At 41.7% G+C, this 19,398-nt stretch overlaps 1 protein-coding gene across 2 annotated transcripts; it reads right to left on the bottom strand.

Moving 5' to 3' along the window:
• Positions 1-4,642: 4,642 nt before the first annotated feature.
• On the bottom strand, positions 4,643-16,790 carry TAF1A (TATA-box binding protein associated factor, RNA polymerase I subunit A). Of its 2 annotated transcripts, XM_071425399.1 has the most exons (10): positions 16,465-16,790; positions 14,801-14,970; positions 13,861-13,974; positions 12,689-12,887; positions 11,848-11,978; positions 10,173-10,331; positions 9,027-9,093; positions 7,793-7,913; positions 6,559-6,719; positions 4,643-5,393 (listed from the first exon to the last, which is right to left on the bottom strand). In XM_071425399.1, the coding sequence occupies exons 1-10, from the start codon at positions 16,595-16,597 to the stop codon at positions 5,251-5,253; spliced, it is 1,398 nt and encodes a 465-aa protein (XP_071281500.1). In that variant the 5' UTR covers positions 16,598-16,790; the 3' UTR covers positions 4,643-5,250. The 2 variants fall into 2 exon arrangements, with proteins under 2 accessions (XP_071281500.1, XP_071281510.1); XM_071425409.1 differs by lacking the exon at positions 10,173-10,331.
• Positions 16,791-19,398: the final 2,608 nt, after the last annotated feature.

The raw sequence follows: 19,398 nt of genomic DNA, 5'->3' as shown, positions 1-19,398 counted from the left end.
CAGAACTTGATAATCTTTACAAAACACAAGTGAACAATTTTCAGTTCCTAACTACCATTTTTCTCAGCTTTTGCAATGCATCAAACTGGGGCCTGGTTTCATAAAGACTGAACAGGGATCATAAAATACAATCAAGTTAAGCCAGCAATTAACCATAGGAACAAGTGACTTCATAGATATTGTTGTTACCCACAAATCCAGGTATACATTCAGGGTTAAAATGAGAAGAAATTCGGAAGGAGTGAAAGAGGAAAAATTCATTTAAGGCACCAGCACAACCTCAAGTTGACTGTGATATTCTGTGGTAAGCCTCTACTTCAGCCAATTAATTTTTGTGGGTTTGATCCCACTTGACATTAAACTGATTTAAAATGCAAAAAACCTTTGCACACTTTCCCCTCTGGTGAATAGTGCTTGAGCAAGCCCTTGCCATGAGCTACGGATGCAGGTGTTTGTACACATTGTACTCAGCCTGTGCTGGAGGATGACACTTCCCTAGATGTGCTCTTCCATAAGCAGCACAAGATAATTTTGATCACAGCCACATGGAAAGGGAGTTACTTCTTTCATGCATGATAAAAAAAAAATCCTCACAGAAGCTCTGCCCACAGGAAGGGGAGGAAAATTGATAGGAAAACCAAATCTAGAGCACAGAATTCAAAGCCAAAGATGATCATTCCAATCCACTAAGAGTTATCACATTCAAAGTACAACACACAGGCTTGAAAACACAGTACGTAGAGATTTCTCTCTGGATTTGTAATTTGCTGGTTTGTCTCAGGTCCAAGTACTGTGGTGTCAGGAAACAGCAAGTTTCTTGCAGGACATGGAAGAGCGATGCTTGGCACAGTTACACAAAAGCTGTGACTCAGCTCTTGTACTTGCTGACTGCAGCATTATAGTTCTAGCACCTGGAGAGGACATTATCCCCCAGAGCAATCCTGCTTCCAGAGGTCACAGGAGAAAGCTGGGAGCACCAAAACGGATTAGCAGATTTTTCAGACATCAAGTTCCTCTTTATTCTCTCACTCTCCTTATCCCCACTCCAATCTCTGATGCTTTGTTCCACATTTCTTTCTCAGTAGAGTCTCAGCTGCTGCAAGGCACACACATCTCTCACAGGAAGCTGAGGGAACAAAAGGAAATTACATGGGAGCTCTCACCAAGTACCAGGGCTTCCAGCATTCAGCTTTTATACTTGGGTTCATGCTAAAATCTCCTGTGCATACTCACAAAGGAACACAGGCAGATAATGGAAGGGGGAAGCCCAAGTAACACCCTGCTGGGATGCTCTCAGCACAGGAGAGTCATCAGCCTATCAAAGTCCATCTTTGCAAGTTCAGGGGAGCAGAGGGGCACAATAGCAGGCAAGAAGCCAAATGAAAGACTTCAGTGAAGGGACACCTTGTGTCTGGAAGGGAAGAGACACCTGGTTGCCTGCCAGGGCTGTCCCAAGACAGCTTTAGACCCATGTCCAGGCATGAACTCCAATGAGATGGACACTGGGAGCAAGTCTGGATCATCTCTCTCACCTAAGGAGGAGTTGCTTCCCAGGGCTGAGGGACACCTTATGGGATGCTGGGGAAGAACATTTTGAAACTTCACAATCTAAATTAAAATAGTCCAAACCCAGTTGAAAATCTCCAACACAACCCACTTATTACCAGATATCATATATGAGCTTGCTACCAAGCCCTGGGATCAACTGACAGGGGCTTCTCCCAGTCAGATCTCTTATGAAGCTACAGGTGGTGACCTCTGAAGTGATCGGGACTCAGCCATAGCCTGGCACAGAGCAAAGGAGACAGACAGCAAAAAGCTGGTACAGTGTTCAGAGCCAAATTATCAGGCATAATAGCCAGAATTATTAGGCATAAAAGCCTGGAGTAATACAGTCTGAGAGCTGGGAACGGCATAAAAGCTGGAACAGTGTAAAAACCAGACTTTCGATGAAAAACCGGGACTCACTGGTCAGATAGTGGTAAAAACCCCCTCAGCAGTTAGCAAAGAGTGCTTCGAGGGTTTAAAAATCTGTTTTGTGGACTAAAATCACAACTGAGACCATGGGAGCTTAGGTATGAGAACCAGAAAACTCCATTATGAAGGTACTGATTTTCTGCTTTCAATAAAGAGGGATTATTTCCATGGGGAGTGGGGGAACCTCGGCAGATGCCGGCATTATCCAGGGAGCCGGCAGGATGGATTGCGAAATCCAACCACGTAGAGAGATGGCAGCCACCACAGTCCCGGCTTCTCCGGGATGCCGTGAGCCCTCCCCAGACTGCAGTAATCATTATGCAGTCACTTCGGGCTACCATGCCGCCCTGCTCTAGGAGAACAAACTACGTGGTGGATAATTCTGCCCCCCCCCCCCCCCCCGCCCCTCCGAGGGCTGCCGTGCCATGCGGCCGCTCCAACCCCTCCCGGGAGCAGGAGAAGCCCCGCGGCCATCACTCCGCACCAGGTGGTAGATGGGGCCAGCCAGGCAGCACCCGCTGCATCCAGCGGACGTCACGGCGCGGGGGCACCGCCCCTGATACAGCTGTGGAACAGAGCCCGGTTGTGTGGCGCCTGGCCCCACCTCCTGAGGGAATGGACCTGCCCCTGCTCCAGCCTCCGTGGAACACAGCCACACCTCGGGAGGGAGCAGCCCCCCCAACGAGCCTGCCTCCAAAGAAGGCCGCAGAATTCAGAAGCAAAGCGTGGGAGAAGCCTTTGAAAAGGTGCCGCTCGGAAAAAGGCAGTGCAGAGAGACAGGCGGGAGTGTGGCAATGCAGGGGCAGAGACGGTCAAGTCTGTCCGAAGAGATGGAGTTGGACACACGGGTTGCAGGTCTCACAGCAGCTGACGTCAAGACACACTGTCACCCAGACAAGTGAGAAGCCAGCAGCTGCTAGCAAATGGATGGTGAAGAGGCAGTCACCAAGTTTCCTTCCTTACAGGCATTACAACCATATTACCTCCAGATAAATTGAGGTTTTCATGTAACAAAAACTCTAATAAAGACACTGAAAGGTTGTCATACAAAAGTTATTATAAGGTACAACTGTTTGTAAAAATATACATTAGAACTCATGGTACGATATTCATTATGGGTGTTTGCATGTTAGAACCAAAATTAACAAGCCCATGATCAGTAAGGTGTTATATTAGGGAAGCATTAGTGTGTGTATTATTATTTTTTTAATACTCCTACTAATTATTGTCACAGTATTTCAAGAAGGATGGCTGAGACCCAGGGGCTGTCCACTGAGATACCCATAGCAAAATTAATTTATCATAGGCAAATTTCAGTTGCAAAGTTCTTCAACTGATGTTTTGCCTCTTGCCATCATTCTAAAAAATTCAAAGTCAATAATTAAATCACTAGTAAAATTTCTAACAAGGCAAGAAGAGAGTACTGCTTACACTGAAATTCATGTTAAAAAATTTTCGTTTTGTTTTGCACTGGATATTAATACAAACTTGTTTTTATGCAAGGAATCTCTCCCAACCAAGTCATTGGCCTGATCAACCTATGAACCTGGCTGATAAAGATTCTGTGCAAAAAGGCTAACTCTTTTTCTTTTGAGACAGGCATAGAGGCTTTGTCCAGAATAGCCCTCCAGAAGTTTGCTCATAATGAGAAAGCGACCTTTCAGCAACCCCCTACCTTATTAATGCTGTTAAGAAATGCATGCTTTATTTCTATTTCTACTTATTATACAAATAAAAAAGTGGAAAAAAGGTTGGGGGGAAGGTATACCTCCCCTTTTTGAGTTTTGGGTGGTGTCATGTTCTTATGTTTTATAATAAGTCATGTAACAGTACAATATTCCTAAAAAATCCAAGGTAAAGGACACTGGACAGCATTCTGAAGTCTCTTCAACAGAACCATGGATTACAAATGACTACCTACCGCATAGACAGTCAATATAAGGACTTGAATTGTTTACTAAGTATTTTCCTGTTTACAACTGTTTTTCTGTTTACAGATTGTTTTCTAGGTGTTGGGTTCTTCAAGAGATAAATGGGTTACAGGTTGTCTTTAATATAAGGGTTAAATGGGTTAAAGGTTAAATGGGTTTTGGTTTTTATAAGTTGTAACATATAAGCATTGTGCCTGTGGCCTGAGTTCTCCCCCAATGCATTCTGAACAGAAATGCTGCAGCTTCCATGCAAATTTGGCCATGCTGTTGCTGTTTTGTTTGTAAAGGGCCTTTGCAGATGAGTAACAGAAAACAAATTACAGAATGTATTAAACAAAGATGGGTGATATGTTACCAGATGTCACATATGAGCTTGCTACCAAGTCCCAGGATTAACTGACAAAGGGCTTCTCCCAGTCAGATCTCTTATGAAGCTGCGAGCATTTCACTGGCCAGATCCTGAGGGGGCACGGAGTTCAGACCAATGAGAATATCGAGACCGGGTCTTTTAAAAGTCTTTATAAAGGGTAGCCTGGGAAAATAAACTTCCTCTGTGCCACATGAACATTGAACATCGGGGGTGAGTCATGTCTCTGTCTCCTTGCCCCTCGCCCCCATGTGCAACCTAACACCCCCTGACTATTACACAGTGAGGAAGCAGCATTCTTAGGGAGTCAGAAGTAAACGAGCACTAGGGTTGGGAATGATGAGTAATTGCCTTTAACAAAACACAGTTACAGCAAGTATTTCATTTAATGTTTAAGATACGTTGTCTTAAGGCACTTCTCACAAGACCCATGTGAACCCAGACCAAAATCCCAGAGGGAGGTTCAAGCACTTCACCCTCCAGAATTCTACAGATACGGCATTAAAACAGAAGTAGTATTTGGAAGCCATTTTGTTGTTGTTTTCAAGGAAACTGGAATTCTGATTTGTGATAACACATGAACATTTGCTTTCCAAACACAGCAACACTGCTTATTTCAACTCATGGGCATGACTGCAAAAAAAAGTCTCTTGCAGGAGATAGAGAATTTCTCAGTATTTCTGTGCCTCTGCTCTTTTAAGATGTATTTGAAATCAACACTGTTTGCATTTCACACAAATATTAGAGTAACATTACAGAAATTCTTTCTGTAATTCTTTCTTCAGACATTATCACTTGATTTATATATTCTTTTTATTATAAAATAAATACCAACCAAAGTGGTTTTACATAAATATATTAAAAAAAAGTCTAGTACTGAGTCAATACAGTCTGCCTAAAGGTTTTGCAGTACCACCAACACAAAAGTCAGTTTTACAGAGAGGAAAAAGTACCAAGAACCTTAGGGACACCTCATCAAGGCTGAACAGAGGAATCTGGAGGACCAGATATTCTCAGGTAGACAGGATTGTGCCTAGTCACAAACTTCTTCAGCATCCGAAACCTTTTCACTCGAGTTTTGCAGCCTTGGTGTGATACATATTTGAAGTATTTGCAATCTAAGGAAGGAAAAAAAACAACACTAAGTTACACCATAATGCAAGCAAATACAAAATGCTTTCATTGTTTAAATAATATGCAAACAGCTAAGAAACTTTTCAGTAATTAAAGGTATTAAAATCCAAGACATGCTCATTACAGACGTAACTGCAGCATTAAATAATCTATCCTCACTTAGCCCAGCAAACATTCTACATGTATCTAAATGCCTGTTATCTTGCACAATACTGTTTTCTCTTTCATTTTTGTTCTGCAAATTAGATCAGAAAGTAAAATTTCAAGAGTGTAAAGCAGCACTGATATCATACATTAATTTATTACCCTAGATAATGAAAACAGAAGCTCACATTGAGTCAGTAAGTACTGAAACTTCATTCAAGAATATCTGAACTAGAATGCTTTTATTTGCCATCTGGAAATAAAAAGGAGATATCTGATCCTACTGAAAGCAAAACAAAAAATATGCAAAGAGCTTCCAACATGAAGCTCTGTTTGTTCTATGAGAAGTTGTTCTATGAAGTGCAGAAGAAAAAGTTATAGAAAAGCTAACAATCAACATGTTGCCCATCAACGAGAAGTTCAAACCAGTCTACAAGCCATTGTCTCCACACCATATTCCCATTCTCAATTTAGCAGCTGATTCTTGGCCTGATCCTCCCCTTGTTTTGGCAGCATTTCAAGAGGTAATGATATTCACCTTCTTACCAAACTGATCATGTTTTTCATACAGATTCTCCCTCCTCTTTCCTGCATTACAACATACCCATAGTCCTTAATGACCAGCTGACATCCAGTATTGCTGAGACACTGCCCAGGCTGGCATCTAGGAAGCAAACTGCCTGCAGTCCTCACAGTATTCCCAAGGAGAGTGTTGTGCATTTTTGGAGTTATAGTTTGAAGGTCAAACAAGACAAATAGTATTGTGGCTGCTCAACAAAGCTAGATAAAACTGAATTCTAAACCACAATAAGACCAGCTGCCTCACTGTTTAAATATCAAACTAACTTAAATACCTTTCATGTTCAGCTTCAAAGACAAGAATCTTTTTTAAAAGAAAGAAACTGTATTTCTTCCAGGCAGCAGATCAGCTGCATCCCATGTCATTAGGGCTAGAACTAGACATTATTTCTGTTCCATGAAGTGAAAAGAAAGAAAAAATTATACCCTTTCCCAGTAGGATTCCAGCCACCAGAGCTTTTTCATATGAAAGGCTTTTATTTTCCTGCCAATTCCTTTTTGCCAAGTAACGGCTAAAATGGAAGTCTGGCCACCAGTCCTTCCTGGAGTTCCACTCTTGCTTGATCCAGTCAAGATGCTTCTCGGAGCTGGAAAAAGGATAAACAAATTACAGAAGAGGTTAAAATGTAATGGAAAGATTATTAGGAGACAGTGAATGTTACAATCAGCTTGCTACAAATCTCCTAAATTGCCAACATAGACACACTGACTTTATACCAAAACAGTAACACAAGCATTTTTATATAAAACTAACAATTCTTTTTTAATCCCTGGCAACACTTGTGAGGCTGGAAGTGAACTCTAGCAGTTTTATTAAGCCTTGGCAATAGCACAGATTATGGTTTGAAATTAAGCAAGCCTTTCACTTGTCTGCCAGTTTGTCAATAGTAATATGGAAGTTTCTCCAGTTTTGTCAACAAATGAGTAGTATGAAGGGGTTGCTTCGTCCTTAGGAAAGGTTTGGGTTACTCCAGGCATACTCAAAGACTAACTCATCCCCAACAGTTATTACTGTTAGGCAATAATGCTCTTAAACCAAGCATTTCAGCAACACAAACTCCTTCCAGTCCCTCAAGGGAACCTGCAAGAAACAAAAAGAGGGAGTTTTTGCAAGGGAAGGTAGAGACAGGACAAGGAGGAACAGCTTTAAACTGGAAAAGCACAGGTTTAGATTAAATGTTAGGAAGAAATTTTTCACTTTGATGGTGAGGCCCTGGGTCTTTTTTGCCCAATATAGTATTTGGTGAGTGGTCTCTTCCTGTCCTTCTCTCAACCCATGAATACTTATATTTTTTCTCCCCATCCAGTTGCAGAGTGGAGGGATAGAGCAGCTTTGGTGGGTGCCTGGCATCCAGCCATGATCAGCCCACTACACTGCTCTAGTGGGAGGTGTCCCTGTCCATGGAAGGGGGGCTGGAACAAGGTGATCTTTCAGATCCCTTCCTACCCAAACTATTCAAGGATTCTATAAAACTATCTACAAAGGGGAAGTGACATTCCCATACAGTGATCAAACTGCCCAGTATTTCAAGATACTCTGAAGTTGTGTATGAAAGGTAAAAATGAAGGCAAAGTTAGAGCACAGAGGGTCACTGTGTTCACTGCCCAAAGGTGGAGACTTGACACATTTATTTCAACACATTGCATCAGAGCTACTTACATTACAATTTGTTTCACCTGTCTTGCCAAACAGCTCCATGCTTTTGCATTTTCTTTCCAGCCAGCATAATCCAAGGCTGCAAAAATAACTTCTAGGCCCAGTTGACGCTTTTTTCTTTTCTCTGGAAAAAGATGAGGCTGATTAATGAATTACACAGATCAGGATGAACTCATTAGTAAGGCACAAGTGAAATACAGTTCTCCACTCTTCCCCCCCCCCCCCCACTACTTTAAACGTAAGTTATGTTTATTGGTATACATTTCTTTAAAAACTCCAGGTTGTTCTCATTAGTTATGAAAAGTTGGCAAATGTGTCTCACATGAACTGAAAAAGGGAGGTTTCAGACAAAAGGACTCCTTTTCCCCCTCCCAAAGAAGAATCAGGGTTTGAGTTGGAGAAAACCTTAAAAATCATCAAGTTACAACCCCCTGCCATGGGCAGGGACACTTTCCACTAGAGCAGGTTGCTCAGAGCTGCAGCCATCCTGGCCTTGAACACTTCCAGGGATGGGGCATCCACAGCTTCCCTGGGCAACCTGTGCCAGTGCCTCACCATCCTGACAATCAAGAATTTATTCCCAAAATCTCTTCTAAACCTCCCCCTGTCAGTTTGAAGCCATTAACCCTCATCATATCAGAAGAGTGAACAATCTTTATTCATGTGTACATTTCACCAATCTGTTGACCTGCTGAGACATACCAAGATACAAGAAGACACACAGCTTGGAATACAATTGATCAGCATGGAAAAAAAAAATAGTCTTCAGATTAGAAGACTTTTCTACCAGCTTGAAGATAATGCTCCCTTAAAGAGAAGGAAAATTTTGTTGTTTGATCATTAACAATGAACTAAAGAATAGATACATTCCAAGAAAGAAAAGAATAAATAAAATAGAGATTCCAAAAATGGAATTAAGACCTTGGAATTTGAGTAGGGCACCTAAAAAAAAATTAAGTTGTTTTTGAGGTTCTCCCTGTGCCTTACAACTGCTTGCTTTGCTCAGCCTTTAAAATAAAAAAAAAGGCATTTGGTAACACAAGTTTGTAAATGACTGCTCATACATCCATCTTAAGAGGTTATGGTGATTGATTGAAAAGATGGCATTTGAGTTGGTTTTATGGGACTGTTTCTTAAGAAACAAAACTAATTTCAAAAGCAGAAAGAAGGCTGTAGGATAATCCAGAATAGTTTTCTGAAATTACCATAAATGAAATGAACAAAGGTAAAGACTTACTTGATTTTTGAAGCATGGTATTAAAATCTATCATTAGTTCATGAGAAGGAACAATATCATGCAAGATCTAAAAAATAAAAGATAAAACCCAGATAGGTTATTTTAATGTGAAAACTTTTGAAGACTTTTACCTGACAAAGAAAAGCACAGGCTTCAGAGCTTTGGGTGTTTTAGTTCAGAAAATTAAGCAATTCTGGTACTTTGGTGCTTTGATATAAAGAATGGATCTCTAGGTCCTTCTTGCACATTTGTGACACTGCTCTGTGACACCACAGATGAAATACCTTGATGGCTGCTGACAAACACTGCTTGTGGCAAATACAACATTCTGAAGGAGCAGCCCAAATCCATATCCAGTGTCCCCTTTTTTGAAGGCAAAATGTAATTTTCTCCCTAGGACAGTTCTAGCTCCCCTGTACACTGCCCTGTGCATTGGGTCAGTTTCTGGACTTACCAAATCATTTCTATGATTTATCTCTGTTTTCCAAGAGACTCACGTCTAAAGCTACTGCTAAAATGCAGAGGAGAATTTCATGCAAATCTGCTACAGTTTCAAAGTCTAAAACAAACAAAACAGCCTTACAAAGCTGTTTTTAAACAACACTTGCACTAACAAGAGCACATTAGTGCCATCAAGTGGCAAAGCATGGTTTGCAAGGAGTACCGAGGGCAAGGAAAGCAGGAATTAAAAAGCTTAACCCAACAAGGTCTTGTCTGCCAACAACCAGCAGATATTAACTTTTAGCTTTAATGCACAGCTCATTAAAAACAAGCAAAGAAACTAATTGCTAGATAGGATCAATAGGTGAAAGAGAAGGCATTAATGATTTGTACACATTGTAAAGATCAAACTGTAAGAGAAATCAATGCATGCTATGCACAAGTCTGCTGATACAGACTTCTGGAACCATGTGAACATGTTCTCTGAGCTTACTTACCACCTTTAAGTGATAGGATGTACCAGTCAAAGGCAAAACAAGAACTGGAATTCAAGGACAGTTAAGGATTCTGCTCCCTCCCACTAACTTCCCTCTAACCCTCTACTTCCCACAAAGAATACAATAGGATAAATAACGTTACAGAGCTCAAGCAAGCTGTCAGACCACCCCTGACTGACACAGACTGTATCTCCTAGGGGATACCTACCTTCAGTGCAGATATGAGGGATTTCTTTGATTCACCCTGCCTCTTGAGGAACTGATAGAGGTAGACATGGGCATTTGGGTTAGCAGGGAACTTTGAGTTGTAGGCATATTCATTTAACACTTGGCGGGCCTCATTGTGCTCTCCATAGAACTCCAGCAACTGGAAGTTAAGTCTGTCATTAGTTTGTCAGATACAGGGAACCAAACTCTTACAATTAATTCTGGACTGCCACAGAGCCATCCAGTAGCACAGTCTGTATATAAGAGTGCAGCGTATTAGCTAATGCATATTAGATAATTACATACCGGCCCATCTTAATTTTACTTGCTACTCTCAGGACAGAGAGACAAGAATTCACACACAGAAGCTACTCTGGGAGAAAATGCCTTAACACCTACTTAATTGTCAAAGGATTATCATCCCTTGCTCACTGGAAAGAGATGCTGAAGGCACCTGCCATATCTCTAGAGACAGAACTTGGCAGATGCCAGCACAAAGGAAAATTCTTAAAACGTCCTAGATTGCCAAGCAATGTGTATTCTATTTGCCAGGTGTTAGAGGTATGGCAGTTATACTTCTGTTAATTAGGCAGTTGTCCTTATCTCTTCCACAACCCATCCTCCCTGCAGAGAGATATCATCTGTTAATGGGCCATTGACTGTCACTGCATGACTGATAAAATTACAGCATCCCATTGTGAGATGCTCCGCCCAGAGGGAGGAGCCAAGCATTCCTAACTAGATATAATCTGAGATTCTGGGACAGCAGAACAGCCTTTCCACTGGATTACCAGAGGAACAGCTGCCTCTTCCACTTCCAATCTTCAGAAGACTACACCCTGCTACAGGATCACTGCTCCAACAGAACCATATCTGCTACTCCAGGACTGCAGCCACAATTCCAACTGGACTGCTACCAACACCCGGACCCACAGGGTGTCAGGTTGTACTCTCACTCTGTCAGTGTTGTTTTGATTTACCACATTGTTTATTTTATTTTTATTTTCTTCCCCAATAAAGAACTGTTATTCCAGCTCCCGTATCTTTGCCTGAAAACACCCTTTAATTTCAAATTTATAACAATTCGGAGAGAGGGAGTTTACACTTTCCATTTCAGAGGAGGCTCTTGCCTTCCTTAGAAGACTCCTGTCTTTCCAAACCAAGACACATGCTTAGAGAAGTCAGAGCTTATCAGTGTTCACAAAAAGTAAAAGATCTCTTTAAAATTACTAATTCTTGGTTACAAATCCTAAACAGGTATTTAAAAACCCAAACCAGAACAGAGAAGGGCTGCATATTTGGCATCTCTAACATTTCATCTATCCAGAGAAAACAGTGCCCTGCCAAAAATCCAAGTGTTTTCAGGAATTTGAACTAAAGCAGCTATGCTCCAATTTTTGCAGCCCCACAAAAACAAAACATGTAAGCTGTCTGTCTACTTCTTTTTCTTGACAATGAACAGATAAAAGTTCTTTTTGTACTGTGCTCAGGCTCTGCAGCTCTACCAGGCGTATGCTGTGCTCTACATCAAAGCCCGTGATGTGCACATACAAATGTGTTGCTTTTGAAATACTTTGTTTTCACTCACACACACAGAAAATAATCTGCATATGGGCATCTTAATGAAAATTAGACAGGGAAACATAAAAGAAAGCCATCTGTAAACATGCCCTTACATCCACATAGCATTTCACAAAGACATCCCAGACTCCAGGTATTTTAATAATCTCCTTCAAGTTCACTGCTGCCTTCCGGAAGTAACCGTGCATTTCCTGCTCAACAGCCAAGTCTGCAAATCCATCCTCACCTACCAAAACACAAAGGAAGGTCACAAAGTTATTAACTCTGCCAAGCACAGGGATCTTGAAGTGCTGTACCTTAGGGATGATCACATTTTGCTGAGCAAGGACTTCAGCCAGAGAGCTTTTAAGAAAAGACTCCTCAGTATTGAAACAAGACATTTTCACTGATCCACATTCAAATTGATAATCAATTTCAACTTATGGAGCACAATGAGTAGGATGCCAAGAGAAGATGCTACCAGCACAAGGTCCATAAGCCAAATTCAACATCTGGTTTTCAGAGAAACAGAGATCTAGTGCAAGTGATAAAACACTGCCAGTAGGTATAGATAGAACCAGATGTGACACATGTAGCAACTTCCACATCTTTAAGGAAACCGAAATTCAAACACAAGTGTTGAGGGTTTTGCTGTCACTCAACATTCCAGCAGCAATCATGCACTTGCACACCTATTAAACCACCGCTTTAAGGGAATGCATTCCTTTGATCATTATTTTAGGTGATGCTGGCTGGACGTGGGGAGAAAGAGTTTCAGAACAGCATTTCAGGGCACTTCAGAAAGTGCTATTTTGGCACTACCATCACTGCTGATATAGAATTCTGTACGAGCCACATCATCACACACTGAAGTCTGGTAAAGGAAAAGGCATCATTGCAAACCATGGCATCTGCATGAGCAAGCTGAAGCTACAGCTCAATCTAAAAAGCACTTACCATGCTCTAACAGGATTTTCTTCTGCTTAGACCAGCTACAGTAGTCCAAGAGTCCCCTGTAAGCCTGAATCAGCTTAATTTCCTTATCCTGAATGGCTGTTTGCTCTCCAAACCTCCAGCTTTCTGCCAGGGACAGGTTCTGGTACGCTTCATCTATTTGCCCATTACAGAGGAGATGGAAGACATGCTCCAAGCAGACCTACAACCCAAACAGTCCAAAACACAGCATTCCACACTCAAATGTAGAGATTCTAAGCAATACAGCAAAGTTCTACACACATGTGCAGAGAAAGAGGAGACTTGCTGACATGCATAAAAAATATTGCCAAGACACATAATGAAGAATTTAAATTATTTCTGTTGTCTCAAAAACCTGCTTGTCTTTAACATGTGCTGTTCCTATTTTAAAAGATCTAAAAATTACCTGAGGAAACCCAGCTGGGCTGCATTTGCTTACTTTTCAGAGCACCTGAAAGAGGAATGCCCTTCCACCCTACCATGTTGATTGGGCATCATAAGATAAAAGCCTAAACCTTCAGTTAGCTCCAGAAAACCCTTGTATGGAACTTCTTTTGAAGACCTTTAAAAACAGCATAAAAGACAGAAGCACCATCTCAAGTGCACAACAGCCAAGGAAACCAACAATATAGGTTTGAATGAGCCACCAGAGGGAAAAAACCCATTAACCCCCCCCCCCCCCCAGCTGTGTGACACAGGTGTGCACAACATACAGTTTTATAATCAGATTAGCTACTCAAAAAGTGAGAGGGTAATGAGGCAAAATTTAAGTACAAATGTTTAGTCAGCAGCACAGTGATCAAATTAAAGATTGAAAATAAAACTTGGCAGGTAATTACCTGTATTTACATGTCATTGGGACATGTATGAAAATGAATTTGACTGGTTCAAATTCAAATTCAAAGATTAAAGGATTTTTAAGCACTCCTAAGGACTGAGAACATACATCTGTGATCAAACATACAGACCAAAAGAGATAAGGTTAGGTATAAAATGACCTCCAAATATCATGCAATTGGTAATTCAAATGTTGGGTTTGAGTTTTATTGACACTAATGTCAGTAATACATTTCAAAAGAGATCTGGAAATTAATATTCAAGTAAGTGTTCAGATAACTGTGAAAAATCATCAGGGCTGCTTTAAGTACACTCACCTTCAAGTACCTTTTTACTCCTAAAGTTTTCATCTGTTCCATGAAACAGTTGAACTCTTTCATCCTGCTTTGGGAATGATGCCACAAAATTTCAGTTCCTATTCTCCAAATCATCTGTTAACAGGGAGAAAGAAAATCAAAACCAACCTTAGTACAAAAATGGCAACAGACATCACATATAGTCTTACTAAACTTATAGTTACTGTAGGACATGAAAAATATACATTTGAGCTGCAAACAAAAAATACTACAAAGCATTATCTACTCCTATAGTAACCTACCTACTTGTCCAGTAGGACTTTTAGAGTCATTCAGTGGTTCAGAATTGCTCATTATAAATGCAGCACTCAAGAAGAGTTTATGAAAACTGCATGCCAGAGGGTTCCTCCTCCCCTCACTGAAAAGTTATGTTCTTTTTGGACATGACCCCACTAAGACACCAGGTATACGCAACTCTTTGAACTTAATAGCAAAGATTATTTCCAATTTGATGTAGCTCCCCAATTGCATGCACTTGTTTCCAAAGTCTGCAAGCTAGCCATACTCAAGTACTCCATTTATTTAAAACTCTGATCCTTTTCCTTCCACATGCTTCCATCTAAACATCTGCAAGGAGTTTTGCAGCTACTGGAAAAGCTGGTAACAACCTAAATAAGATACCAATTTGCAAACAGATTCTGACTGACGACATGCCAGAACCAAACACATTTATTGCTTTCCCATTTCAGAGGACTACTTTGATTTTTCAGATACACTGCTGATAGAGTGAACTTATACCAAGCCAAGTCTTCTTCTGTTGTGACAAGGATCTATTAAAAAAAAAAAAAATCAAGCCTGTGATTAGCTAATTAAGACAGATGTTGGTCCTGAAGTATATGGATGCTGCTTTGCAAGTATTTTTTCAACTGCAAAAGAACTCAGATAAGGAACATGGGCTTACCTCTGATGGACCTATGTGTTCTCTGGAATAGTCCTTCTCTAGTGACTCAACATAGCAGGTCAGGAACTCTGCAGCTCTTTTCCACTGCTTTTGGAGCAAGGCATCCTGAATGTAACTTAAACATGCTTCCTTGCTCTTCTTGAAGTTTAACTTGTATTCATTGGAAGATACTAAGTAAACAACAAAAAACCCAAACAAACAAACAAAAAATAATCAACTGAGCCCACAGCAGTCACAGCCCTTATTCAGATAGCCACATGCTCTCCCTTTCAGAATCTTTCTTGTATGGACACTACAGAAAGTCATATTAAGCTCTGTGGTTTTGAAGATAAACAGGGAAGCAAGACTATGGGACAAGCTGGAAATGTGATATGGAATGACATTTTCCATAAGCAGCACATAGCTGTGCTTGAAATTTCCATTCACTTGAAACTGTGATTAGCCAATTATGTTACACTACTGCCCTACTAGAATCAGGGAGCCACGGTGCTTTGATAACTTCACAGTACATTTTGTCATATTTTGGGGACTGCTCTCTTCACTTATTAGTCATCACCCAAGTTTGCGATGCCACAGTGCTACCATATTTGCATGTACACAAACAAACAGACTGTTCCAGTACCAAAGGCTAAACAATTCCCACAAAGATAAACATAGACAACTATTCTCATTTGAGTACAAGGCTGCAAAGAGGCCTCTTGGTCTTTTTACATCAATAGTAGTTCAATTTATTCTGAAACCAGCATGAAACTGAAACTTCATTCCTATGAAGTGTGTTTAAAGCTCACAGCTGTATGACCCTACAACAATCCTCATCCAGAAAAAGTCACCTGCAAAGCACATGAAGAGCTCACCAAGACATCTCCTATCTGGATGCTGTAGGCAGAGGAATAACTCAAACAATGGCTAAGTCGGGTAATCACAGAACCATCAAAATTAGAAGGGACCTCTGGAGATTATTCAGTCCAACCAGCTGCCAAGGCAGAGTCACCTGGAGCAGGTGACACAGGAAGGTGTCCACGTGGGATGTGAAAAAGTCTCCAGAGAGGGAAGACTCCACAAACTCCATGGGCAGCTGTTCCAGTGCTCTGCCACCCTCAATGTAAAGATCTCCTTCATGCTGAGGTGAAACTTCTTGTGCTTTAGTTTATGGTCACTGCACTATGTCCTGCTGCTGCTCACCACTGAAAAGTCTGGAATCATCCCCTTAGCACTTCTCTTTGAGATATTTACTTGCATTAATGAAATCCCCTCTCGGTCTTCTCCACACTAGAGGCCCAGCTCCCTCAGTCTCTCCTCATAAGAGATACTCCAGATCCCGAATCATCCTTGGTGCCCTCCGCTGGACTCTCTCCAGGAGCTCCATGTTTCTCCTGCCTTGAGGAGCCCAGAAATGGACACAACACTCCAGATGTGCCTCACCAGGGCTAAGTAAAGGGGCACGACCACCTCCCTCGACCTGCTGACACTGCTCTTCCCGATGATACCATGTGCCTTGCTGCCCGCAAGGGCATACCGCCGGCTCACAAAATAACTACGGTTATTTCAAACCTCTTTCCCGGCGCTAGCAGACGATTTGGCGGATAGAAGCTGAAACTCTGCCACCATTCCCAGGGCAGCACGAAGGCGTTCATAAAGAGAACGCACAAACGCTCCGCCCTTACCCGGCTGCGGCGGCAGGAAGGGCAGGTGCAGGAGCGGCTGCAAGACCGCCTGAGTGGCGGGGCTCCTCCTCCTTCTCTTCCCCCCCACTACCACCGCCGGTGCCTCCTTATAATCCTCCAGGAAGCTGTCCATGGTGCCGCGGACAGCCGGGCTCCGACCTTGCAGCTCAAGGGGGCGGGAGCCGCCGGCCGAGCCGAACGCGGAGGCTCAGTCCGAGCCGGGCGGGCAGCGGCCGGGCCGCCCCCTCAGGCCGGCATCTCCCCGCATACAGCAGGGGCGGGAGATCCCGGCAGGCGCCGCGTCCCGGGAAGCGCGGGGCGTGAGCGGCCCCTGCGCGTGCGCGTCGAGGGGGGCGGGCGGGGCGGCCGCCGTGAGGGGAGGTGCCTCCGCAGCGTTTCCCTGCTTCCCTTTGCGTATGGGGAAATGCGGGATGCGGGCCGAAGGTAAAGGAGGAGGGATGAGTTGGAGCACGAGGGGTAGCTGGGTGTGTGCAGGGGTGCAGCGGAGAGGTGTTTATTCCTCAATCAGAGCATGACTAGAACCGTGGCTAATGCGCTGGTTATTCCAAAGATAAATTAGCGAGCTCCTTCTGTCAATCTTTCCATTAGCTGTATTGCTACTTTCCTGTTCCTTTGTAACTCATAACGTTCTACAGAAGGAAGAGATTCCGAATTAAAATCCTGTGCATTGTAGAGCAATGATGTTGCCTGCGCTTCAGCTGGATTTTGGGAACTCGTCTGCCTTAGCCACAGTACCTGGTTTATACAAATCTGTGCTGGAACTTGTTTCTTTAAACCACTTTGGAACTGAGTTTGCCCTGGACTGTTTTGATGTGTATAAAGTCCAGTTTACTGCATAAGATCCCACAGAGTTGGTTTTTTTTTCAGAACTGTCCTGGCACGGGAGAGTGAGTAAATAATAAACTGGCTCAGATTAAAGGTTCCTGTGATGCAGTGTCTTGGTTCAGCTGTGATCAATAAGCAGTGTTGGAAATAGTGCAAGGCAGAACAGTTGTGTACAGCGTTTAAACACTTAAACCTCAATATCATATCTTAATAGGATATTTAATAAATCAATGTGAGGAAAACAGAAGTCTCCCTTTGCTTTTTTTCTTTATTTTTAATCCTGTGTTCTTCCAATAAAGGTCAGCATTTCAGTTCGTAAGTATTGTTATTAATGGATAATTAACTTACTTGATTGATGACAATAAAATGTTATATAACACCACATCTTTATCAGTGCCATTTTCTTTGACTGTCCTTTATAATTTGTACCTTGTGTGAGTGCCTCTCTGATCACTGGTGTTCCCCAAGTTTGATGTCACTTCCTACAACACTCCTGATCTTGTGTTAGTTTAGTATTCAAATTTCAGAATCCAACTTAGCCCCCGCTTTTTGGTAGAAGTTTTCATGTTTGCCCGCAAGAACATTTACTTTTGGCTTGTTATTTTTATTTTTCTGTGTCATACATAAGTGAGTGTTTCCTGATCCTTAGATAAACTTGTCCAACTGATCTTTTCAATGGGTATCAGCTACTTTAGTAGATATTTTAGCACAGAAGAGATAGGATAACTGCTTTTTAAGAGTAGGTTAATGTTAGATACCTCATGGACAGTGGGACTACACTCATAGCTGAATACATATTTCCAAGACTGGGGCTGAAAACTTGAAGGAAATTTTGCCTGAAATATCTTAATTGAACTAAGTGAAATATTTTTATTTTCTTTCACACATTGAGGGAAGCTAGGTATGTTAATAAGTGGCTACCTTATTACCCTGAAGTATTTGAAATTGTAGGAAATACTTGACAGTTGCAGTGGTAAACTTGTGTCTATATATCAACTGCAAGGTGCTCATTATTGTACAATAAAGGCAGTGACTTATACAAGAAGTATGTGATTTTGTTTTTCTTCACATTTCCCTTTCTTGCCCTCGTCTTTACAACCACAGACACCACTACCTTTTATCTTGGTCTTTTATAAAGATAAGCTTGATAAATTATATTGATGGAAAATAACCAAACAGCTCTTTCTTCATAAGAAATTGGACCTAATACTGTGAGCATTACACAACAGGAAATATTAATGTTGAGGAAAGAATGCTTATCTTTCACTCATACAATTACCCTAAAATGTGACTTGATTGAATTTGCTTCCATATTTTATGTGACAAACTTCTAGATTTTCTGAGTTAGGCTTTCCTAAGAGCTTTTAGCCAACATCAGTGATGGCAAATAGGTATCACCTCATTCTCTAAAATGTGAAACACAAAAATGTCAACAAAATTGCAGGAGGGCGACAGCTGCTATACTGCGCTAGGCCTGGAGAACACACATGAGCACTGGGTGAATGAATCATTGCATTCCTGTAGCATGTGGTTCCTGGGGATACACAGGACTGTAAGAAATGCCAGGGTGTCTGTGGGATGCTGGGCAAAGAGGTACCAACACCTGTTTCTACCTTGACACTTTTTCATAGTGTGATTAAAATATAAAACTGCTCTAGGTGGGGGCTGAAAATGAAACCCATATTTTTCAGTGAATTCACAGCAGTAACTAAGCCTGGATCTAAGGCCTTGTACAATGTGACTGTGGAAATGAGAGTCTGGAGCAAAAATCAATAGGCATGAAGATGCAAGAGGAACACATGCAATTAGCAACAGTAATTGCTAAGTCTTGAGATATAGCATTTAAAAGGGCTCTTTAACAGCTCTTGGAAAAAACCCTCAGCTGCTTTGACAAGCATCAAAAAAAATTTACCTTGACTATCAGTTCTGTGAGTGCCTATTCATGTTGGGAGCAGCTTCAGAATTTGCTCTGAAAAGTAGAAAAAAATACAAAAAATGTAGTCATTTGATTCACCAGCAAGAGGATTCCCTTATGTCACCTGTCCTTTCTTACCTGCATCTTTTATTCTTTTTGTCTACTCAGGCTAC

Source organism: Agelaius tricolor, unplaced genomic scaffold (assembly GCF_023055355.1).
Source record: "Agelaius tricolor isolate 1412-34295 unplaced genomic scaffold, bAgeTri1.0.p SCAF_1, whole genome shotgun sequence".
Classification (NCBI taxonomy): domain Eukaryota; kingdom Metazoa; phylum Chordata; class Aves; order Passeriformes; family Icteridae; genus Agelaius; species Agelaius tricolor.
Note: the sequence above shows the minus strand (reverse complement) of the source record. Positions and strands in the feature narration are given on the sequence as shown.